This window comes from Macrosteles quadrilineatus, unplaced genomic scaffold (assembly GCF_028750875.1).
Source record: "Macrosteles quadrilineatus isolate MER2022 unplaced genomic scaffold, UCM_ALF_1.0 Scaffold_5__1_contigs__length_97177068, whole genome shotgun sequence".
In the NCBI taxonomy this organism is placed as follows: Eukaryota; Metazoa; Arthropoda; class Insecta; order Hemiptera; family Cicadellidae; genus Macrosteles; species Macrosteles quadrilineatus.
Genome location: NW_026542598.1, coordinates 83,120,179 through 83,146,236, shown reverse-complemented (window position 1 = coordinate 83,146,236; position 26,058 = coordinate 83,120,179). Strand labels below are relative to the sequence as shown.

The following is a 26,058-nucleotide window of genomic DNA, read 5'->3' as shown; positions in this document are numbered from 1 at the left end:
GTTCTTGAAACTGGGTAAAAAAATCAACTTTCAATGAATCACTCCTGAACTGGACTAGGGACAAACAATAAATACAAACAATACAAACCATGAATCCTGAACTGAGTTAATTTTGTTCTAGTTCTTAAAGTACAGCGTCATGGTACTAGGGGGAGGGGCTGCTAAGTTCATAGAAATAGAAAGTCGCTAGAGTGCTATGCGTCTGGGGGAGGAGGATGTCGGGCTTCATCATCCTGATCCTTCATAAAAATATAAATAAATACAAAATAGGTATATCAAAAGACGAAAGTATTCTGACAGAATTTTCAAAGCGTTGACTTTTTCGATTTATCGCATATCAAAATATTACAAATGAATATACTTCAATTAATATAGTATGGATTAGGTATACAGTAGAGAAAATCGTAAAAGGTTAGGTTAAGTTGGTAATCAGGAAGACGATATTTCATTGGCCCTGATTTCAATGTGAGAAGAGTCAGGAACGTCGAACGTCTGTTTGTCAGTCAAGTTGAATACAAATATTGCAAATGGCTACAGCCTCTACTATGGAGTAATAAAATGTGATGTTATTAATTTTATAATGGAGAAGTTTGCCGTGGATCTTGAAAAGGTTTTGGACGAGTTTGAATATAATGAAGGTATGCTTTTAACTATTCGATTTTCTATTAGATTTGTTCAAGCATTCATGGTTTATCAACAGATATTCAATGTGTTATTTCCCTGTTCCAGAACGAGAAGAAAATATTTCTGTTGCATCAATCAGAAACTCATCACATCCTGCTCTTGGTTTAGGGGCTTTGAGACAGGTATGTCCAATTTTGATTACTTTTGTAGAGAGACGAATTCCCCGCGCCAATTTGGGAATACTAAATTAATGGTTAGACAGTGTAAATTAGGCCTGGTTAGCTTATGACTAAACTTAACTGCACAATAAGTACAGCTAGTACTTTAGTCAATGTTGAATAGCTAGATAATAACATCAGGTAAGTAGGCCTACAAATAAAGACCTATTTCCTCAATTCTTAGCTTTGTCAAGTTTGTGTAGCTTAGTTGGTAACGTGTAGGCCTAATCGGACAGCCAATAGAGTCTGCTCAGTAATACACAAAAAGTTCTAAAAAATTAGAGCATAGGCTGTACAAACGATTACTTTACATTAATTTTCTTAAGTTAAAAAAAAACATGAGTTAACTTAGGCCTAGGGGGCCTACCTTGATTAAGCTACTGCTTGAGTAGGCCTGTAGTTGAATTAAACCAGGAAATAACACAGGCCTACCAATCATTTGTTTGTTGTTGTCTGCCCTTCCCTTTTTATCTAGACCTATTGAAGATAGGCCTAGGCTTAATATAGGCAAAACAAACCTAACAGCTGATGTTGTTATGAGTTATATTACTTCAACTATTTTGTTTTTATAGTTGGTAGTCTTGAGTAGCGGGGATGTCTCTCTGCGTAGAGATCATCGTCCTTCTTCTTAATTTTGTACTCCAACGTATAACACCTAAATTGTATAACATGCTGATTCAAGATGTATTAAAAAGTCTTAACATTGACTTGGTGTTTTATTAATCATATATTTAAATAAAAGTAAGAGTACATCATGGCGCAGTCTGAAGAAGCAACGCTCCCAAGGTAATAAGTCGAGTGTGTTTTATAGGACTTAAAAATGGTGTGTAGGCCTAGTCGACCTCACATGTTCAGGATTGCAAGTTCCGTTTTAAAAATTCAATTAAGATGTCTTTTAAGCCTCCCAAGCCTCTAAATATTGATGACAATGTTTCGGTGGGATGGACTCTCTTTAAAAATCAATTCCAATTGTTTCTAACGGCCACTGAGGCCGATGCTAAAAGTGACCATGTAAAGGTAGCTCAACTACTGAATGCGATTGGACCTGATGCATTATCAATATTTTTCACGTTTAAACTGGGGGAAGTGTCCACATTAAAATTAAAAGATGTTTTGAGTGCTTTTGATAAACATTTCTCTCCAAAATCTAATGTTGTCTATCAAAGATATTTGTTTCACAAGCGATCTCAGGGTCTGGGGGAGCCCTTTAATAGTTTCCTTACTGACCTTAGAAAGTTGGCTATCTACTGTGAGTTTGGGAGTGAAGAGGATAATATGATTCGTGACCGGATTGTAATGGGCATTAATGACCAGTCAACACAAGAAAGGTTCCTTCGTGAAACCGATTTAAAATTAGAAGACACAATCAAGTTTTGTAGGTTAGTTGAAGCTAGCCGAGAGCATGTTTCGAGCATTTCGAAAGACAAGGCCTTAGTTGGCCTAGAGTGTAGTCCTGTACAATCATCTAGTACATATTCCCAAGGTATAAAGACGGAGAATGTAGTCCATAGTGTGGGTCGTGGTAACTCAAGATGTCCGAACAATAATAAATTTAAAAAGTACTCTCTCACGGGTAGTAAAAGTTCGAATTTCAATAGGCCTTCAAGTGGTAACGGTAAGCAAAATTTTGATTCACAGACTAGGACTGAATATTTGTGTAAGAAATGTAACACCAAACATCAAGCAGCTCAGTGTCCAGCCTATGGTAAAACTTGTAACTTATGTCGTAAAATGAATCACTTCTCTGTAGGCTGTTTTAAAAATAAGAATAATAGGCCTAAACAAGTTAATGATGTACTGGTGTATGACGATGAAGAGTTTAGGATTGATTCCATATCTAACAATCAATGTAAACTTGCTTGGTTTGAAAACTTGTGTATTAATGGACAAAACATTAACTTTAAGCTGGATAGCGGAGCTGAAATCAACATTTTACCTAAACATGTTATTGAACAAATTGACTCTGAGTTATTGGACTTTGTAGTCAAATCTAATGTAAAATTGGAATCTTTTGGTGGCTTTCAACTAAACACTTGTGGTGTGCTCAGTCTAAATTGTACATATAAAAACATTACAACTAAGGAAGACTTCATAATCGTAAACAATCTCAAAAGTATCCCGATTGTTGGACTTGAGACTTGTGTTAAACTAGGTCTCATAAAAAGGGTAAATGCTGTCGAAGAGTTGACGAAGGAGAGTTTTGTTCACCAAAATGCAGATGTTTTTTCAGGATTAGGTTGTTTTAAAGGTAAGCATAGTCTTAAAGTGAATCCTGATGTACAGCCAGTTGTTAAGCCTCCTCGTAGAATTCCGTATTCTGTTATGCCGAAACTGAAAGACACTCTTAACGAACTGGAAAGATGTGAAGTTATTAAAAAAGTCAATGAACCATGTAATTGGGTGAGTAACATTGTCATAGTTGAGAAAAGTGATAAAACTTTAAGAATTTGTCTAGATCCACAATGTCTAAATGTAGCATTAGTTCCAGAGCCATTTATGATTCCCACTATTGATGAAATCAAAGCCAAACTGTCTGGTAAAAAGTATTTTTCAGTATTTGATTTGAAAAATGGGTTTTGGCATATCGCACTTGATGAAAAATCCAGTCACTTGTGTACTTTTAGTTCCCCGTATGGGTGCTATAGGTTCTTAAGACTTCCTTTTGGGTTAAAGGTAGCACCACAAATGTTTCAGAAACTAAATTCCCAGATTTTTTCTGACATCAATGGAGTAACTGTGTACTTTGATGACTTGCTTGTAGCAGCTGAATCCCTTGAGGAACATGATACTATTGTAAAAGAAGTGCTAGGTAGGGCTAGAGCTAATAATGTTAAGTTCAACCCAAAGAAAATTCAATATAAGATGAATAAGGTGAATTTTTTAGGCCTATGCTTTGGTTCGGAGGGTGTACAAATAGATGAAAGTAATATTAAAGTTGTGTTAGAATTGCCGGAACCTACTAGCAAGAAGGAACTTCAATCCATGCTTGGCCTATTTAATTATTTTCGTGAATTCACCCCTCACATGTCTACCTTGACCAGTCCCTTGCGTGAATTGTTAAAAAAAGATATTGAATGGTCTTGGTTGCCTGTTCACTCAGAGTGTGTAAATAAGTTAAAAGAAGCAATAACGTCAGCGCCTGTTTTGGCGACTTATGATAGTTCTAAGCCGGTTGAGGTCCATTCTGATGCTAGTAAAAATGGTCTTGGATGCTGTATAATGCAATGTGGTAGGCCAATCTCGTTCGCTTCTCGCAGTATGACATATACCGAGCAGCAGTATGCTCAAGTGGAAAAGGAATTACTTAGTATCGTATTTGCTGTTACTAGGTACCACAACTTGCTGTATGGTAACAAATTTGTTGTGCATAATGACTCAAAACCCTTGGAGTCCATGATGAAAAAGCCAATTCACAAAATTTTATCACCTAGGTTACAGAGGTTAAAATTAAAACTAATTAAGTATGACCTAGTTTTGAAATACTGTCCTGGTAAACAAATGGTTGTTCCTGACGTGTTGTCTCGCACTTGTAAGCCCAATGAGAATTGTGTTAGTGTAAATGTAATAGAAAATGTGGTACCTTATGTTTTACCAATATCAGAAAATAAAATGGTAGAATTTCGAGAAGCAACAGACAATGACACAGCTCTCAGCCTTGTAAAACAATATTTCAAAAGTGGCTGGCCTTCAGACAAAAGGTCTCTACCAGAGTGTGTAAAGGTTTACTTTGGTAAACGTGGTGATTTGTATGTATTCGATGGCCTGGTATTTTTAAATGATAAGATTGTTGTCCCATGTAGTTTAAGAAAAGCCATGTTGGATCTGTTACATGAAAGTCATCTAGGGTGTGAAAAAACAAAGTCTCGAGCTAGGCAACTGTTGTACTGGCCTGGTATGTCTGTAGATATTGATAATCTTGTGTCTAGTTGTACTCTTTGTCAGAAATTTATGAATGCAAATGCTAAAGATAACCTAATGTGTCATGAGATACCTGATCTACCTTTCAACAAAGTAGGTGTGGATATTGCAGAATATGGAGGTAAAATATTCCTCGTTGTAATTGACTACTACAGTAAATGGCCAGAGTGCCTTGAGTTAAAATCTAAGACCACAACAGATGTGATACGTGAGCTCAAGAAAGTATTTTCAGTTCATGGTATACCAGCCAAGGTCATTGGTGATAATAATCCCTTCGGTTCATATCAGTTTAAACAATTTGCCTTGGACTGGAATTTCAAAGTTGTAAATAGTAGCCCGATGTACCCCCGTTCTAATGGTCAGGTTGAAAAAACCGTTCAAACTATCAAAAAACTGGTTAAAAAATGTAGTGAGGATGGCAAAGATGTCGAGATTGCTCTCTTGGAGCTACGTAACACACCTGTTGTAGGCAATATGTCACCAGCTCAAATCTTAATGTCTAGGAGGTTGCGAACAAAAATCCCAATATCGGCTAGTTTGTTGAGACCTGAAGTTTGCGATAGAAATGTTGTTAATAAATTATTATATGAGAAGCAAACAAAAGCAGTATGGTATCATGATAGAAATAGTCGCCCTAGGCGAGAGTTCAAGGTCTCGGATGAGGTAAATGTGTACAACGTTCGCTCCCGTGTGTGGGAACCAGGTAGAATAATAGGCTTAGCCAAAACCCCTAGCTCATATTATGTTAGGCTGAGTCATAGCGGCTCAACTTTACAGAGGAATGCAAGTCACTTAAGATTAAGGAAAATTAAGAGACCACTTGGTAAATACTCTGGTCAAATAGTAAATCCTAGTGTTACCTATCCTATGTCGCCACTGTTACCCAAAGCTGGTTCGCCTAAAAACAGAATTCCTATGCCTACTCCCTTGCTATCAAACAACAGTAACTCAGTGCCATCTACTCGCACGAGTTCTGTTAGTCCTAGTAAGAATCTTGAACCTAATCCTACAACCACTGTTCATGAGACGCCTGTTAGGTCTGGCCCGAGTAGGCCTAATTCTAGGTTTGGTAGAGTTATCAGACAACCTGAAAGATTTAAAGATTATGAGATGTAAACTCTTGTTGTTTATGGAAGAATATTTTTATTTTAGAATCCAAATGTTTAGTTAAGTATTTGTGGTAAATGGTCACAGAATTTTTATTTTGTATTAATGAAAATATTTTGCTGATTTTGTTCTGTAGGTTAGAATTTTAAAGATAAATTAATTTGAGTACGGTATCAAATGTTTTTAATTTCACATGTGTAAGATGAATTTGAATTTTTAGTAAAATGTTAGCCTATGTTGATTTTTTAAAATGTACTTGTTTCAATTTCACATGTTTAAGATGAATTTGAATTTTTAGTAAAATGTTAGCCTATGTTGATTTTTTAAAAATGTACTTGTTTTTAATTTCACATGTAAGATGAAGATGAATTTTAGTAAAATGTTAGGCTATATTGATTTTTAAAAATGTACTTGTTCAATTTCACATGTTTAAGATGAATTTGAATTGTAGTAAAATGTTAGGCTATGTTGACTTTTTAAAAATGTACTTGTTCAATTTCACATGTTTAAGATGAATTTGAATTGTAGTAAAATGTTAGGCTATGTTGATTTTTAAAAATGTACTTTTAATTTCACATGTTTAAGATGAATTTGTATTAAAATGTTAGGCTAATGTTGATTTTTAAAAAATGTACTTATTTCAATTTCACATGTAAGATGTACTGTTTGTTTCTTTTACTGTTGTTCTAAAAGTACTGTTTATTTCTTTTATAAAAAGGGGAAGTGTTATGAGTTATATTACTTCAACTATTTTGTTTTTATAGTTGGTAGTCTTGAGTAGCGGGGATGTCTCTCTGCGTAGAGATCATCGTCCTTCTTCTTAATTTTGTACTCCAACGTATAACACCTAAATTGTATAACATGCTGATTCAAGATGTATTAAAAAGTCTTAACATTGACTTGGTGTTTTATTAATCATATATTTAAATAAAAGTAAGAGTACATCAGATGTATCTTCAATAAGTTAATCCAAGTTCAATAATTAAATATCCAAGCAAGATCTTTTCCAGACCCAGATTTCATTTGTCATTGGGCTGAGAATTAATGATGCTATCTAACAAAAAGGTCGTCGTTAGATGTAGAAACAAGACCAGGGTTTAGACCATTCCCTTTCAAAACGTAAAAAATTCCACTGGCGTAAAAACACAAAATAAAATAATACCAGTATTTAAAATGTGGTTAAAAGCAGTTATTTAATTGAGGTTCCTGCCCTTAGGAGAGGGTTTAGGCAATATAAAAACTGTTATTTTCAGGGAAGTTTCAAATCAAGACATATCATTCTAGTATACGGTTTATGTGTGTGGCTTATGATTTTCTCAAAAGTTGAGATCCGTTTTAGCTTATAATAATACCTATATCTTTATTTTAGGCCTATAGGTAGATGGATAGGACTATTTTTTTATTCATTCCAACGGACATATCCGTTTTAAAACTAAGTTTTTATACAAATCAAAGATGTATAAAACTCAGGTTGACAGAAATATTGAATTAAGCCATGAGATTACAACAGTTTGTTGTTTCGTTGCTATTTCAACTATTGTACTGTCACCTAAATATATCAAAATTTAGACTACATACAAAAATTCTATTTCCTAATCGACAGTTGTTTCGTCTCTGTTACAGTATGAGATACTAGATATTCTTTTCTCCTACATTCTAGCCAAGAAGGCCTATATAAGTTCTAAGCCTACCTGTGCCACAGCTCTCAATTCCTGTTGCTTTAGATGATTTTTCAAAAAGTTTTAAGGGGGGTTATTCTTCATGGGTTTGGGTTGAATTTGGAATTTTTAAAATCTTTGTTTATAATTAAGTTAAGTTAACTTAACTTATTCTGATATTGAAAGCATAGCATAGGCTATACAGTAGGCCTAATGATTGGTCATATCAACATATATTGAAAGTCATAGATATTTGAGTTAAAATCTAGGCTACTAATAGTTTGTGGTTTAGCTTTTTTTAAGCTAAAGCACTTGATAGATTCTTTATAAGATAGCTTAGGTAAAAATTGATCGATTTAATATACTCGGATACGGTACCAAAGTTTTTCCTCTTCTTAATATTTTTAGTTGTAACATTTTTAATAGCCTACCGTAGTAAGTTGATCCTTTCATTTTCAGGTCCCAGTGGTCAGACCTCCCGCTGCTAGTTATAGAAGACCATCTTTTGAACCAATCAATCTCGCAGATGCCGATTTTGCAGCCTCTCCGCCTAAAACTCCATCTCTTAACTTTAACCTAGGAACATCAGTCACTGAAAGACAAAATGCTGATGAAACCTTTGCTTTTGCTGGGAACAGAGCCCAGCTTAATAATAGAAACTATGTAACAGACAACAAATTAGTATCAGCATTAAACAATGAAGCAAATATTAAAAATCAGTTGTTATCAGAATCAGAAGATGAAACCACTAAAGAATGGCCACAACCTCATAGTTCTATTACAAACGATGAAAAACCAGACTTGCTCGAATACAACAGTAAAAACATAGCTTTTAGCACCAATAATTCAGAAATCCATAATCAACTTCCTGACATAACTTCAGTGAGGTCATTGGATCACGAATCAAACAACAACCAAAACGAGAATATCGCAAGTTCATTAGACCTGATATCGTCCACTAGTAGTCATTTTGCTGGTGAAATCAAAGATGTAACACTTTCGAGTGATACTTACGAGTCAGGTAAGTCAAAATACACAACTCTCAGAGAAAATCATCAAAGTGAAAATGGACTTCAATGCACTGCTCAATCATATGAAACTGTAAATGCTCTAGAAAAAGAAGAAGAAGTAAACAGTGTGGTTTTGAATCCCAGTGTTTCAGATGACAGTTATGAATATTCTAGTTTACCATTACATTCAAACATTACACAGGTATTGAACAATGTGAGTGGAAATCCGGAATTGAGTAATATTGTTCCATCAAGTTCACAAGAGAAAGTTAGGGCTTCAATCTCCTACAATGATAACAGGAGTATTGTAGTTACGACTGGAGAAAATCTTGGAAACGTAGAGGTTAACGTTGATAGTGAAAATATTTATAGCTCAAAAACTGATACCGCAGAGTCCCTTCAACCAATAGGATTCAATGATTATGCAGATGTTTCGGAAGGTGAGCTGGAGGAATATCTGAAAGATTTGGAAGAAATGGAGGAAACGGTTGATTTCAAAGATTTAATTGTACCTGAAGAGTGTTTGAAAATTGAAATCACCAATAATGCAGAAAATAGTCAGATGTCAGTTGAAATGAAGACAGGTGAACGTGGTTTTCGAGATTACGTACCTGTTGAAAGTATCAAAATAAAAGAACAGGAAAACATTGTAAATGATAATATGACTAATGTTAACTGTGACGTTCCATCTATAAACGTTGTAGAAGGGAAATCCTCAATTTCAGAAAGAAGTAAAAATGATATGACACAAAAATGTGAATCTCCCGTTTATCAGTCGGACGATTTTGATACATCTACTAGCAGTACTCCACTGATATCTGAGAATGAATCAACTAGCGAAGAGGTTGATAAAACTCAGGATAAAATATTTCTTAGTGAAGTAAAATCAGATGAAAGCCCAGTTAGTGAAAAGATTACGAATGTTGATGTTCCTACAAGTAAAGAAAATCCTGAAAAAAATAGTACAAATCCATTCTGCAATTCAAATCCTTTTGAAAGCTCTATGTCTAGTAGTAGAGAATCCACAAAGGATGTTGGTGGTGGCACAAATCCTTTCGATGACGAAGACAGCGGCTATATAAGTGAGAAGATGGAATCGAAAAGAAAAAGTACAAATCCTTTTGAAGAAGATGATGATAAAGACATAACCGCTAGCAGTATTTCTGAAACCGAAGATCCTGCCAAGTTGGAAAATCTAAAGGAATGTTTAACTCTTACAGTTTCCAAACCTAAAAGTAAAAACGAAAATGAAAAGGCAAAACTCAATAATTCTGCTTCATCCGCTTCACATAAAGACAAAAGTAAAATAACTAAAGAAGAAATACCGACTGTTGAACCAGTTCGTAAATCTTCTCATACAAATGGTACAGACAAATCCGTAAGCAGTAATTCTGAAACTCAAGTCCCTGCCATGCTGGAAAATTTGAGAATGAACGAATGTTTAACTCTTGAACCCAAAAGTAAAAATAAAGAAAAGGAAAAGTCAAATGTTAATAACTCCGCTTCATCCGTCTCACATAAAGAAAAAAGTAAAATTACTAAAGAAGAAGTACCGACTGTTGAAACTATTCGTGAATCTTCACATACTGATGAAAATACAGCCAACAGTACCAAGGAGTTGAGAGTTCAAAATAATTCTGAAAAGGACTCTTTACCCAGCACTAGTAGCAGTCAAGAAAATCTTCCTAAAACACTGGGTGGTTCAACTAAAATGATCCCTATAAAAACAGCTACTGAGTCACCTTCAGCTGAAAATGTAGACGAAGCTGGTGTGGTAGCGGAGGAGGAAAGACCTCCGAGGCCGAACTCATTGGAACTTCCAAAGAAGATAACCGTTGAGGCAGCCGAGCCACAATCACCTCCTCTACTATCACCTCCGCTGTCACCACCTATCACAGGTAATTCACTTCCTAAAATTCCTAAATCCACGATGAATGCCCAGTAGTCTTGATTAAATTTTAACTTTGACATCCTGTGAGCTTTGCCTGTTTTACAGTTGATTATGAAAATTAATTTGGTTATAAAAATAAGTCATTCAAATCTACTTCAGAAAACAGAATTAAGTTTTACTATTTATTTTAAAACAAAAATATGCATCATTTAACATATCCCGTTCTGTCCTTCATTATTGGGCTTATGATAATGGCCTTGGCTGAAGAAATAGCTGATCTTAGTCTGTTTAATAAAATTACACAGATCACTCCCTTCTTTACTCGCCCAGCTTTCATAATTAGCTTAAAATATATTAGACTAACAAACCACTTTGTCTAACCAGTCTATTTAATTTGTATGAATCAGCTTACTGGGATTGTAAAAAGTAATGTAAAACTTCACTGTAATTTAATATCCCACCTGAGAACGAGAACTTAGTTTCAAGATCAGCGATAAGACATATATATATGGTTGCCTTGGCAGGCATGTATGGGTCAGTTTCTCAAAGATTCATGGCATTGGGATAGATGGTTTTGTACCTTTAAGTCTAGCCTAATACATAAATCTAACCCAAAACCCTTATAATAAACATTCATAACAGTAACTTAAGATTCCTTAGAGACTAACGACAATCTTTGATTTACCCGCTATAGGAGCAATATTAATTGCGAACAGCCGCTGAAGAGTTATTTACCATCCCAAAATATTTATTGAAATACCGTGTGTCTGTGTGATTGTAATTTAAGTATCTTGGGAGCTATGAGATAAAATATTTCATTTGTAGTTTTTCTAATGTTGTAAGAGTTCACACGGCTAGTCATTCAATAGAGGCTAGACTCCAAGGACTCTTAATATGCCTTTGAGGTTATGTTTTTAGGAAAAAGCATTCAGCTTGGATTAAATAAATATATAGGATGGAGAGGACACAGCTAACTCACCTGATGAAAGGTTGCAGACGAGTCAAAGAACACATAAAATCACACACATAATAATACTTAATATTTCGCCTCTTTCAGAGGCTTCTTCAGAAGTAGGCCTAGATGGTAGTTACAAAAACAACTGTTGTTCTTGTAACTACCATCTAGGCCTACTTCTGAAGAAGCCTCTGAAAAAGGCGAAATATTAAGTATTATTATGTGTGTGATTTTATGTGTTCTTTGACTCGTCTGCAACCTTTCATCAGGTGAGTTAGCTGTGTCCTCTCCATCCTATATATTTATTTAATATGCCTTTGGTAAGATCTACCTATTGAAAATAGGTCATCTACTTATTAGTAGGCAGATTTTTGATATCATTACGAGTGTTTAACAAAATAAATCCTGCCACAGGCCAGTTGGCAAGAGAGTTCGGTCCCGAGGACCGACGGCTTGGCAAGATTCCTCCGTTCTGGGTGCCTGACACAGACGCCCTCTCGTGTATGCAGTGTCAGCAGAAGTTCACTGTCATCAAGCGACGACATCACTGCAGAGCTTGTGGCCAGGTAACACAACAACCTCTAATTGTAACTTAACCTTAAGCTACAAAAGAGTGACTTGTTTTTTACACACAAATAAAATTTGACCATTAAATTTTCTAATTAATCTAATATTTATGTCTATGTTAGTGTCAGGATTTTAATTTATTCTTGTGTTGTTTGTAAAAAATCAGTTTTTTTGTGTTTGAAGTTTATGAATTACATTTTTATTTATGTTATTATGTCAGAACCAAGAGTCAATCTCTTGCAAGTTTTGATTGCTTAGTAACATAGCCTCCACTAATACAAGACCGAGGTGAGACAAAAGTGGCCACCGCTGTCTTGGCAAACCAAAACAGCTGTTGCTGTAATTTATGATGTAGCGTACATGTGCAGTGTTTATGTTTAGCCTACATGTTTGTTATTACTATGGCAATAGGCATGCAAGTGCGTCTCTGCAGCCTTGTATCATAGGAAGCTATAATAAACATTTTTTGTTGTCTCCTTGAGCTAACTAAGAATGTTTCGCTTTGGGTTTCGAGATTCGATTAAATTTTGGTTTTGAGATTTAAAATTTTTGGCTATTACAACATATGCTTAAACAATTTTAGTTACTAAGTTCATTAAATTTTATCGCTTAAATGCAAATGCAAGGTTTTCTATCACTACCGGTATTTGCTCACCGTCTTTTTCTTGTTTCTAGGTATTGTGCTACAAATGCTGTTGTAATAAAGCGAGGCTGGAATATATGAACTTTACAGAAGCAAGGGTTTGCCATCCATGCTTCACTATACTAGAAGCCTGTAAGTTGAATGTAACAGTTTTACTTTCTTTCTTTTTGGTCCAAAAAAATATATATAATCCAATAAAAAAAAATATTTATGGAAGGAGATAGAGTCAACTCTTATCTAAGAAAATTAAAGCCAGAGGCTTAAAGATCTGCAATAAAAGTTTACAATACATAACATTGGAATTGTCCTGGTGTAGGGCTTTCAAAGAGTCGATAGAGCCTCAATTTTTAATACTACTATTTTAAGGTAAGCTAACTCTATCCCTAAAACAACGCCTCATTCTGCCACTTGTAGGTACCCCTTGAAAATAAATCAAATAAATGTTAGTTTGCGTAAAAAGATTCTCTCTTCACGGAGAGGTATTAAAAACCTATTTGATTACTGCCTCATTTAAAATAAAGTAGAACCTCAATAACAAGACCCAAGATAAAACTCACCCTTTATGAAAAAATGTCCCTTTCAAATTCCCTTCAATTTATTTGACCCCTAATCACATTTTATTGCAAACCTTGATAAGAAGTCAGCGTTGATAACAAGTCTTATTTAACTATCCCCATGAGAGTCTTTGTTATTTAGGTTCTACTGTAGTTAAATCAGGCAGCGGAAAGCAAAAAGACAACACTCATTGACCTGCTTCATAGTAATTGATTATGCTTCAATATTTTCTACTTGATCAATTAAACAATCCAAAACTGATTTTATTAACTTGGATTTGATAACAACTGGTTAAAGTCCAAACGATTACTTATATAATCTCATAAGTAACCAGCCTAAAATTATCTGGAACATTCAACCAAATTTTCTCTCTATGAAACAAGGTGTTGTTTTTGTAAAATGCTTTTCAACCAATTCATAGTCTGACAGACTAACAGTTGTTTGCCAATTTGACAAGGCTATGTTTACACAAAGACTCAACTCTAAGTGAATACAATTGGGATTGGTTGATAGAACCAATAGTGAGTCGCGCTACAACACTTAATGGAATTAATTGTAAATTAATGACGGTTGATAAATGAGTCACCAACATTTGGTGTTATCTAGCCAGCTTAGTTGGGTTTTAAGCTTTTATAACTGTCCTAAATTGAGACAGAATTGTTTTTGTTTTACATTTAGTTGACAAACAGTTAAGAATAAAATATAACACCATTATTTCTATATATTTAATTAAATTGAATTGAAATTCTAACACCCTTAAAAAAATACATTTTTGGAGATGTTGTGTTATAATATGTAGCCTAGTTTATTATTTTATTCAGTGTTTTAGCATTATATTTTTACAATTAATGTAGGCCTACTATGCGTTAAATTGTTTTTCAGAATTAATTTTTCTGCCTCTAGTTATTGATTTGCATAAGCATAAAATATAAATTTATCCTAAAACTTAGCATCAATTTGTCGTTACTAAATATTTGGTGTCTTCACATTGGTTCCCGCTTCTATATGTCTGGGCAGGTGGAGACTGGTATTGTAAAGTCTGATTCCAGGGGGGTAAAAATTATAATAAGTATGAATTTGCTTTACTAATGAGTTTGTGGAGTAGCTTTAAAGGATCTTTTTTTTACTATAGGTCATAAACTTTTGCTAAGAAGGCTAAAGGTTCATTCTTGTTGGACATAAACTCGACTTTGCAGATATGAATTTGTGTTTCTTTTCTTTAGAGTTATCATTTTCATGGGTTTTTGTTTGGTTGCAGTGAACGCTTCGGAGGCGTCTAGTCCTCTTGGTCGTCAGCCAAATCCTAACAACCCCATGGAGTATTGCTCCACTATACCCCCGCTGCAGCAGGTTGCGGGATCACTCCATCAACCCCCGCCCAGTGTGATGGTGCCAGTTGGAGTCCTCAAGCGAGAAGGTAACTTTTTTCATATAGTGAAAACGTTGTTTTTAATACATGCTCATGGGTCTAAAGAGGTTTTTTAAATGCATAGGGTTGAAGATATCAACTATACATTTTTCTTAAAATAATTCATTCCATAATGAAATTTTAGTTCTGAAAATAAAAATAAATTGGCCCATATTATTGTACATTTATAATGTTCTTGTTTTTATCAATGTGTCAATAGCATATTGCATTACAGTACAAAATACCATACCACACTAAAAAAATTGATTACACTAATTTAAAATTGTAAAAAATTAGTCCAATCTGATTTTATTACTGCATTGGATCAGTAATAGGTAAGTAATAACTGTTGCAAAAAGTAACAGTAACATCTCTTTGTGAATGCTAGCAAACCAATGTAGAAACTATTTGGTATAAAATGTACAATGTTTGTAGGTAGGAGCAGGTCAGAAGTGACGAAACAGGTGATGTTCAGTGATGGGATTAGACCCGGAGGCGATCTGACTGAGTTAGACGGCTCGTGTGAACCGAGGATGCCTTTCCGTCGACCTGGTCGACTCACTAAACGAGTTGGTACCCCTCCAGGTAAAATTTTGTCACAAATTATTTAAATATTTTATATTTAGAAAAATGATAACACTGTAATTTCAATTGTTGGTCTAGTACAACTATTCCTTAACTTGTAGGCTCAAGTTATTTTTTATTTGAGGCAAGGATGTCTGCTGTAGTAGTTACCCTGTAAGACTTCTGTCTGTGGTTGACAGTCGGGTTCAAGTCCAGCCAATCACCAATTGTTTTTAGCTTTCTGATAATTACATTTTGTATTTATCTAATAATTACAAAAACTATCCACAGGTGGGGTTGTTTCACCGTCCATGCGTCGGGTGCTCGACCCGTCCACACTTAGCTTCATCCCAGCCGAGGGCGACTCTAATCTACCTCCGATGGTGTCCAGGGTGCAGGGCGAGATCACATTCTCTGACCTGGAGACGCCCATCGCCCTCAACCAGCCTAACGTCAAGTTTGCCATCAATCGCAACCTGTTTGTCATCCTCAAACGGGTCATGTGTAAGTGGAAAGTGTTTACGTTCTTGATAAATATCCTTGACTTGCAAGGCTATTTCACTAAGTTTGTTCTATATAAAATTGATATTTGTTAATTTTGGGGTAAATTTAGGGTAACTTATTTCATTTGACGATCAACCTACCGCAAGCCTTTTGTTTTGATTCCTTCTCAAAACTTTAACAATTTATTCCTAAATTGTATGATTTTAGGATAAGTTTTTTGTAAGATTCATACACCTTACATGCCTATATCAGTTTTATTTCAAGAAATCATCACATATGAGTTGGGTACAAACATACATTATTGTCATAGGCCTAGATATATTGTGTCCGATGTTTTGTAGGACCCAACAATTTTTGCTTCCTCAGAGTTGGCATGATTTTTTTAATACTGAGGGATCAGGACGTTTTTATCCTCCAAAATGTTTTACTTGTATATGTAGAATGAATGTACGTTTTTATGTTTTTTTTTTTAATGTATGATTGTACATGACGAGTCCTGGATACAAAAACAATAAAGAAATTTAAGTGAAACTTACAAAAACTTATCAACATTTATTTTCTGTACATTCACTTCAAGAATACTCAACTAAAACATTTGCATTTTCTAACGTGTGTAAAACCGGATAGAAACATGATCTGAAACGCGTCACTAGCTAAGTTGCAGCCTACAATGCAGGTCCTAAATGATGTTTTCCTACGTTTCAGTGGACTGCTGTGTGAACCGAGAGTGCTGGTGTTTCAGCACGGAGGGTCTCGCCTGCGTTGGTCAAGACGAGATCGTGTTCCTACTAGAGTGTCTTCCCGAGGAATCCCAACCCCCCAAAGATATTTTCCTGCTAATCAACAACCTGTATCAAGAAGCGGCTAAAGGTGTGATTGTGTTCTGTTTTACAAACATAACTCAATAAGTTAACTTTTTTTAACTACACAATACACTTTGGAATATGAGATAACTTACTGATAATTACGATTTAAGAAGCAAGGAGCAAAAAGATTAACCTGCACCAGGACCACTCACATCGTGTGATAGGCCTAGCAACAGTATTAAATTAATTTTCGTATCGTATTTGTTTATTTATTTGTGTGGGTGTGACAGATATGTCGTATATATGTCACCCTGACAACGCCCCATTAATGCCAAAATATATTTAGATCATTCAACTGATCTCTACAACAAGTTGGATTACATGATGAGTTAAATTGAACCATAATATTAATTTGTCAAAGAGCTGTTTTTTTTGTGCAAATAAAACAAATTCGATCAAGCAATTAGCTTAGCCCAGGTTAGAATATAAATATCAGTTATTTTCCTCTCTTTTCTAATCTAAGTTTGTGTAGTATTATAGTTATTCAAACTGCTCAAGATAAGAATCTTGAAAGATCCCTACTGTTTCTTGCCTAAACATCCTCACTGTTACTTGCCTAAGATCCTCGCTGATTCTTCCATAAATTTTCTCACTAATTTTGCCTAAACATCCTTACTGAATCTTCCCTAAACATCCTTACTGAATCTTCCCTAAACATCCTCACTGAATCTTGCCTAAACATCCTTACTGAATCTTGCCTAAACATACTCACTGATTCTTGCCTAAACATCCTCACTGAATCTTCCCTAAACATCCTCTGATTCCTGACTAGTTCCTGAGCCAGGATGGTTTGTCAAGGACATTGTTGTGCGTAGGGTCTACAGTCAGTGAGATGTCCTTCACGCCAGCCACCCCCAACATGCTCGGCTCTAAGGACCACGGCGGGTTCCTGTACATCAGGACATCCTACCAGTGTCTGACACAACTGGTGCTGCCCAACCCCCCTTACCTGGTGGCGCTGCTTATAAACAGGTATTTTATTAGCTTTTTTAAAATAATGTCTTCTATTACAACCCTACCTATGTGGCCATTTAGACCTCAGTAGGCATTTGGCCTCACGAACAAGTCGCCACCTTTCTCTGCCGTCCAGTCATAGCTTTCCTGTCTTTTCGCACCTAGTCCTGCATTCTTTACCAATGTCGTCATTCTGGTCGTTTTCCCCAAGGGACATTTTCAGACACCCTTTTTTGTATTGAATCTTCTCCTCTTCACCACATCCTTAATCTCAGTCTTCTACTTTTTATTTGCCCTACTATGCCTAAGTCTGTATGGGTTTCCCTCAGTTCTTTGTTTGTCCTGATTCTCCACACACTATTTTAGTGAGGGGAGAGGATCTCCTTGTACTCCGGTAATTACATTGAATTCAGTTGATTATTCGTTGTTTATTTGTACTCATGTATTGTATCATGAGTATTCTGTACATGTTTGTGCTAGCTTAAATTAAATTACATCTACCATTACAAATGCTGTGAAGACAACTTTCTGTTGTCTAGTAGGGGTCAGTAAGATGTCTCCTTGTTTAAGAGAATCATCATTGATACCTAAAATATTGATTTGGCAAAGAACGCCTGATCAATTATCAATTATCAATTATTTAAGATGGGGACGCCACTATGTGCGTATTTTAACCCAAATATGAGTGTAGGATGAGTGGCGCGATCTTGTAGTCTTGTTAGTGACTAAGGCCGATGATGATGATGATGATGATGATGATGATGATGATGATTTGGGGCTTTGTCTAGATGGGAGACGCCGTGGGCTAGACTGTTCCCGCTGAGGTTGGTGCTAAGGCTGGGAGCTGAGTTCCGCTACTACCCTTGTCCTCTGGTGTCTGTGCGCAACCGACCTCCGTTGTATACTGACATCGGTCACACCATCATCAACATCTTGGCTGTAAGTTGAATCTGCAGTGTATGTTTAGTTCAAGGTTCAAGTAGTATTTGTAAACCTTAATATGATTTCATGTGAGAAAAGATATACATATATATATTTATATATATATATAGAAAAGATATACATATATAAGATATATATATATATATATTTTATTAGAAGAGAAAGATGTGACCTAAAATTTCAAAGAAAAATTGAATATTTTTTTACTGAATGATTAGTGGAAAATGAGAGGGAAAGACCTGGTCTAGTGGTAGAGCGCTACTCTAGTGAATTCGGGTTTAGTTTCTGAGGTCTCAGGTTCAAATCTACCCACTCACCAAATGCCTAGACTGAAGTGACGTATGAAAGGGTTTTTGGGGTTGAGCCTATAGTGTCTTAGAATGTGAAGGTGAGACAAAAAAGTGGGAGATGAGGAAGAGTTATTCAATTCTTCCTCATCTCCCACTTTTCTGTTCTATTGCTTCTAAGTGCATTTTTAAGTGCTGGCAACACATTGTATTCTAAAATATGTAACTAATGAAATAATAAACATTCACTTTTTTACAGTTTTTGTACAATTTTACTTTACATTTCTTTTGTAGTAAGGCACTGAAGTTTAGTGAAGTTTTAGTTAGTAAGCACTGATCTTTTAATTACATGTTGTAAATGTGCACTATTTTAAAAGAACATGAATAAGTGAATAGGTATAAAATTCTGTAGCTTACGATCCATGTAGCCTACCTGTTTTATTTAGATTTTTTCTTGCTGTTAAAATTTCTTGTAAAAATTTGTTTTTAACGCACAATTTTTTACTTTTATAAATCTTATGAGATTGAATAATTAATTTTTCCAGGACTTCCGTAAATACTCCTACACGTTACCCAGCGTGAGGGGTTTGGTGATTCATATGGAGGATAGACAGACCACGATCAACATTCCTCGGAACCGATATGACCAGGTGAGTCTAATAACACCCTAAAACGCTTTCTAACCACACTTCGTTAAACTGAAACCCAGGTTAAGGGAAACTATCATAAAATTCAAATCAATTAGAAAATGATCCAGATAAAGAGAATTGTCCATCATTATGTGAGTAGTTTGTATGGCATGGCCAATAAATGTAATGGAGCAGATGGTGGTGATTGATTAATTTCAGAAAATAATTCTAAATTATTAAACAAAATATATTTTGTGTATACAGTGAAAGATTATGACATGTCAGCAATTAAAATAACATAAAACTAATGTTGTTCACCTCTTTGAATACACATAGTCATTAAAATTTTACAATTTATTACTCGAAAATAGGTCATCCAAAATCAGGGTTTTAGTTTAAATTAAACAAAACAGTTATGGCTATTAACGCTATTAGTTTCTTTTTAGTATTTATTTATGTCAGTGTTCCTCAACCAAACAATATCGGTTGAATAGGTTGTCCGAGCGTTGAACAACTCCAACGACAGTGTGTTGGCGTTTGGTGCCAATCTGAGTCTAGCGGCCGACTCACACCTCGTGTGCATGCAGACTGCGGAGGACGAGAACACTGCGTACACCACGCAGGCTATCAACATTCACAACAAGCCTCGTAAAGGTCAGTGTCAATTCTTGACTTTTTGTCCAAGTCTTTTCATCATGGCATTTTATCTTTATAATAATGTAAATCATTGGTCACTTTTACTGTTGATAAATATCTTTTAGACAGACCTGGAATTATTTGTTTTTAAATTTATTCTGAATATCAATGTAGGATACTTGTTGAGTAACAAAAATATATATATATATATAAAGATAAAATCGTCAGGAATTGACGTCATCAAGTTATGGGACCCCGGTCACTCATAAGTACCGAGGAAGTTTCCACAATGAGAGATGCCGGTGTTCCATAAGCACTGTTGAAGTCGTTCACTAATTCACCCACTAATAATTAATTCAAATCTTTCACAAACGTGCCATATTTAACTATTATATGTTAAAATTTGTTATATTTACTACCAAAGTACAAGACACCTACTTTTGTAAAAATAAAGATGTGACCAGACGACAGATCCCGCTAGCGTATAACGGATTGTACAAAGCAAACTGAAAAGAATATTTCTAAAACCCTAGCAAAAAAAAGATTACACATTTTCTGGTCTTGAACATTCGTGGTTCTCTAATAATTCTGTCACTGTAAATAAGTTTATTTATTAATAAATCATGATTTTAATTTTTTCTTTGAACCAAATAGTTACTCTTCCCAGAAAATTGTAAACCACTCTGTTTTTAATCATTGTATCTGCTAACCTTTTCTGCAATCGAAATTACATCCGGAATTCAGAATTGAATCCACAAGTTTAATATCAGAATAGAACTATTTTGGAATCGGTTACTCCAATACTTACAAACTTGTAATCCCTGTTACAGTGACTGGGGCCAGTTTTGTCGTATTTAACGGTGCCCTCAAAGTGCCAGGGTTGGCGGGCAAGTCCAACATCGTAGAGGATGGACTGATGGTGCAGGTGCCAAGTGAGACGATGACAGCTCTGCGGACCGCGCTGCGTGACATGCGCGACTACACCATCGGCTGTGGACCCAACGCCGAGGAGACAGTCGCCTTGCTGTGGACCGCAGATGATACCAACTTCAACATCGGGTGAGTAAACTGGAGCTTTGTTGAAGGAAGAGTGAGCTGGTTCATATTCGGCCCAAATGTCCAATTATTGGTTAAATATAATTGCATACTATTTATATCGGTATGCTAAACCAATGAGAGATTTTAGTAAGGTCATTGTAAACCTATTTATAGTCTGAAATTGGAATGAAATAAAAATAAACTTACGTTTCACGTCATTTCCAGAGTGAAAAGCAGTATAGATGGGAGGCCATTGGATGGAGTGCCTTCTATTAGAGTCCACAACGGGACGGACTACTCTGGCGGGACTCGTATTATCCGATGGACGGAAGTATTCATTCTGCAGGTAATCTAATTGTTTTGATTTTGAGAGAACAGAAATGTTATATTCTATAGCTGAATAGTAAATAAGGATTTTCAAGGGGTAGAGTTCAGGCTAGCTTATCTGGGAAAATTGAAGTATGTATTTCAATTGAAGGTCACAAAACATGTTGTCAATATTTCCCACCATACGACTTTTTTTATATAAAATCTACTGATATGGCCTCAGTTTGTAGCACTAAAGATTTCTCTAGTCTTGAACATTATCTGACATTGTATGAAATTTTCTGTTCAATCCACTCTCTGAAGAAGTTCTTGTGAAGACGTTCATTTATCTCATGGTCATAGATATCTTGGTGAGTGTGATTATTGTGCTTGGAAAGTTCTTAATATATTTTATAGGTTATCCAACTATACAGTTGTATGTTTTCAGTGTGATGACTCTGAACACTCGAGCGAGCCTCTAGACATCAGTAGACTGTCCGAGTCCATCGCCCGAGCCACCTGCCTTGCCCTCGTGCCGCTTCTGGACCTGTTGTCTGCCGCTTCGTTTTCTACATTAGCTGTACGGACAACAATACATCCAGACAATGTAAGTCTTGCAGTCATATCGTTAGAAGGCTTGAATCCAGTGTTAAAAGTTGTTGCCAGTTTGAAAAGAAAGTGGAGCCACCGATTGTGTTGATTAGAACTACTGACATTTGTCGAATATGCCAAATTTTTTACCAAACTGAAAAACTCTCACTAACACACTCTGTGAGAGAGGGTTATCAACAATTTTTTATAAAACTGGCTTAAATAAAAAAAAAATTAAATTCAATTAGGCCTGCAATTAACTGTAGCCCAAACTTGTACTTATTTAGTTTAACCATGAATAAAACTATGGATAGGCTAGATAATAACTCTTGGTAGATTTGTCAACCTTATGGATCAGCTGAAGCCAATTTGATTGTTAGTTCTGTACGTCGCACTTCGCACTGTAGAGGTTGTGTTTTGTTTACAATTTGTTTCTTGTAATTTCAGTACCGTAATTTAAAACATCGTTAAACCAAAACAATCTAATCATAAACAATGACTGGTCTCTTAGTTATATAACCAAACAGTAGAGCACAAATCATGAAAATATCCCTACAATAATATTAATAAAATTTTGTCTACACTAGCGATCAGTGTCGATGCACATGAAGTAGGGCTAAACACAAAAATACAAGCTTCAAAATTTACAATGGGATGAGAAGTCTACTTGTGGTGCTTAGTCTATGGTTTAACTGACAAAAAATCAATCACAGTATGTAATCTACTCATCATCATCATTAAACCACAGATCATTTAGCCATTGGGCTAAATAAAGACCACAACCTGAAAGACGCTGATTACCGGTCATAGCAAAAATGAAAGTCTAGTACTGTCTACACATTAGTAAATCACTCATATGGGTGTCAGATTACAGCGTCAGACTATCAGCTGTTTTTGAGTGCCAACTTTTAACAAAAGTTTTCTTCTGTTTTTGTGCAGGTCGGTTATGAGGCTGGTAGCAATGGTGAGAAACTTCCCCCGCTCTACATGAAGAGTCTGGACGAAGAGTTGATTGCAGTAGTCCATCAGGCAGCGCTGGCGTCACAAGACAATCCGTGCGTGCTGGAACTCGTCTTTAGGATCATGGAACAAGGGTAGGGTGTATTTCTCAACTGGGTTTTAAGTCAACCCGTTTTTAAAACTCGCTAGGTGCTCAGAGAAAATATTTCATCCCTGGATTAGTTTTTAAACTCGTATTTTATAGTCAGTCAAACTATAGTGAGTGAACTAGCGTTCTCAATATGTCTAAGCCTCTGCTTTAAAGCAGATTTGTCGAGAATTCGGGAAGAAGAAAGTAACATGAAGAGATTAATATTACAACATTGTTTAGATTGTAGAAGAGCAACAAGTTTTGGCAGTAGGCCTATTGCAAAAACGTTTTCGTGTGTAAAATTCCATGTTCTCATACTGGTTTTGTTTACTAACAATTTTATCTTTCAAAATTCAATATTATCGTCAATCAACCTTATTTTAATGATAAATCTGTACAGAAAACATTTTCTATTGATATAATGACTTCAATGCTTTAACACGTTCGCGGCGGCACGTCAAATGGCGGGCTTATCCCCAGTGCGGCGCAGCCCTCAGCGTCGAACAAACCCGATTGCCGCGTGTGATTGGCTTTCCAATTTCGGTCTGACGTATAGCAAATAACGTGCGAGGATGTCCTGCTTTACGTCGACGTAGTTCGCTAAACACCCACAGATAGCAGCACTGCTTGGAACGTAGCCGGTCTCATTGGAATTGTATTGCCAAATGAAGGGAAAAAAACGGGACAAAAAGTACATTTTTGAGATTGCCAGACGGGGATTTTACGGGGAAATTTACTACCAACCTACACCACAAAAAATACAGTATACTACTGAGTAGTGCTGTGCGAGGTTTCAAGTTTCTAGCTCTAATCCTAGCTTAAAGAAAAATCATCTCGTACTGCATTGCAGCTTGGGAGTGATCGCACCCACCAGGATGGCATTAGGGTTCCGTATGGGAGCGATTGCTCCCATGCCGCCGCGAACGTGTTAACAATGTCCGTTCTAATATGAATTGCCTTCATAATCTCATTAAGAGGGATAAAAACTACTGTACAGGTAAATTTATTTAAATTTGCTATTTTTAGGTTAAAAATACTATCGATTATTTCCCGTTACTTTCTTATTTACAGCTTTAAGCCATTTGTAAAATATTTAGTATTCTAGTTACCATATGTTAAATATTGATCACAAATATTGCATACATTAACTCTTTACCATATGTTTATAAGTATAAGGTTAAACCAGTGCACCTCTTTATTGTTCAATTAAAAATTTGATTAGAAGAGGAAAATTTATTATTAATTAGACTACATATATTGAAGCTAAATAATCATTCTTCAAATCAAATTTTTTAAATCAAATGTGTATGTTGTTGAAAATGTTTATTATGCCTACATTTAAGAATTAGTTGGATAATTTAAATCCAACTTTATTTTAAAGCTAGTTTTGTTTTTAAAATCATTGTACAGAAGGTACGTCAGGTTTAGTTTGATCAGTTTTGATCAGATCTTGGTTCGGACCAAATGAAATAAGCCTTTAGAGTTAAGAGTAGATTGAATAGTCTTAGGTTAAGTTTTTGTTTTAAATATTGTTAAAGATTTCTGGGCAGCTCTAAGCTTTATGAATTACGTTTATCACCAAATGTGTGCCGTTTTCAATCACGATTTTATGTGACAACTTGTTATATTTATGGATGCATATAAAAGAGGTATCAGTTGATTAAATCATATTTTTTCATTGTTCCTTCCAGGAATGAACATTATTATGGAAGGCTACTATATTTTGTAACATTTTTTTATTGAAGGAATGGATTTGTCTTAGGTTTGTGGCTACGAAATGAGGTACAATTAGTTTTTTAATTTTGGACAGTAATATTTCATCCACATTATCAAATCTGGTTAAATCTGTAATGCATACCATAAAGATTTATTGCCACAAATTTAGTTTTTCTGAAAATTGATTTTGGGTGTAGCATCTCTTTTTCTATAAACATGAATACCTATCAATAAACTTCAAAGATATTTTTTGACAATTTTCACAACAAATTGCATCTTTAAATTAAATTGTAATCTAAGAAGTATATTTAAATATTATGAGTTATGTATTGTGAATATAATTTTACATCACTAGTAATTTAGAATCTCAGACTTTAAAAAAATTGATATATTTTGAATAATTGTTAGTAACAAAACAAATAAACTACCATGTTATTTAACCCGAAAATTGACACTGGCTTAATACTTAGGGCTTATTACTAAGTAATATTCTCATTACTGAAATAAAATGTCCTATCCAATTGTGAAGATTTTAGACAGGATCGTTATTGTTGTTTTGCTCGTTTTATGAACTGTTTTATATCAATATTTTATCTGTAGTGTAAATAATTATTTTAATAATTTGCTAAAATTAGATGCCTTACTAATGTGATTTAAAATTAATGTTTTTCGGGAATTTCCTCTCGGCATGAAACTTTTTATCTTGTATATATCTCTCGTATGAGTTGAACCTTAACTATGAAAGGAATAGATTGTGGATTAAAATTGGTGATCAGGTTGTTAACTATGTAAAAGTAAAGTCACGTTAGTTTTATAAACGAGAAGAGAAAAGGAATTGTATATAAGAGGGTTTATTTGAGATAAAGTAGGTTTTTGTATATTCTACTTTATAAAAAATGCATGTAATGTCAAATTGAAAGTGTAAAGGATTGTATAGTCATTATTACTAATATTTATTGTTATATTATAAGTGCAATAAACAAAAATTTAAACCTTTTGACTCATTTTAATTTACTTTCCAATATTTGTTGCTAGTTTTAACTACTTAGGTAAGAGATTGTTTCCAGAGTCTTTATACTAAAAATAACATGCCTACAGTGCAGCAAACCTGCAGATTAAGCAAAATTCCATTTGCCTGAATGGCTTTTGCTGATCATTTTCTCTGAAGCAATGCCTATTTGAGATTTGGAAAATATTAAAAACAAAGAGTGTTACTAAAAACAGACATTTAATTGGATACAACAAGTATAAAATAGGGTTTTCACATTAAAAACAAAATATACTCAAAAATCAATTAAATCTAAATAAAAAATATAACCTAGTGACTAAACATTATGGTAGTGGTTCATTCAATTGTCGTTAATAAATCGTAATAATTGTG

The 26,058-nt window shown here is 35.0% G+C and overlaps 1 protein-coding gene across 1 annotated transcript; it reads left to right on the top strand.

Annotated features, from left to right (window-relative positions):
• The first annotated feature begins 519 nt into the window (after positions 1 to 519).
• On the top strand, positions 520 to 25,664 carry LOC128993855 (zinc finger FYVE domain-containing protein 9-like). The gene is made up of 17 exons (XM_054417914.1): positions 520 to 638; positions 730 to 806; positions 7,985 to 10,433; positions 11,796 to 11,947; positions 12,624 to 12,723; positions 14,405 to 14,563; positions 14,990 to 15,139; positions 15,410 to 15,622; positions 16,328 to 16,492; positions 17,304 to 17,460; positions 18,231 to 18,381; positions 19,217 to 19,321; positions 19,795 to 19,954; positions 20,767 to 20,995; positions 21,200 to 21,320; positions 21,729 to 21,887; positions 22,811 to 25,664. Exons 1-17 carry the CDS (start codon positions 581 to 583, stop codon positions 22,967 to 22,969), a joined length of 4,764 nt encoding a protein of 1,587 aa, XP_054273889.1. The 5' UTR covers positions 520 to 580; the 3' UTR covers positions 22,970 to 25,664.
• Positions 25,665 to 26,058: the final 394 nt, after the last annotated feature.

Excerpts from the sequence above, each read along its gene's own strand:
- LOC128993855 (XM_054417914.1), top strand. The coding sequence starts at position 581 with ATGGAGAAGTTTGCCGTGGATCTTGAAAAGGTTTTGGACGAGTTTGAA. Across the intron at positions 14,564-14,989 it reads TGGAGTCCTCAAGCGAGAAG|GTAGGAGCAGGTCAGAAGTG; the intron begins GTAACTTTTTTC and ends CAATGTTTGTAG. Across the intron at positions 15,140-15,409 it reads ACGAGTTGGTACCCCTCCAG|GTGGGGTTGTTTCACCGTCC; the intron begins GTAAAATTTTGT and ends AACTATCCACAG.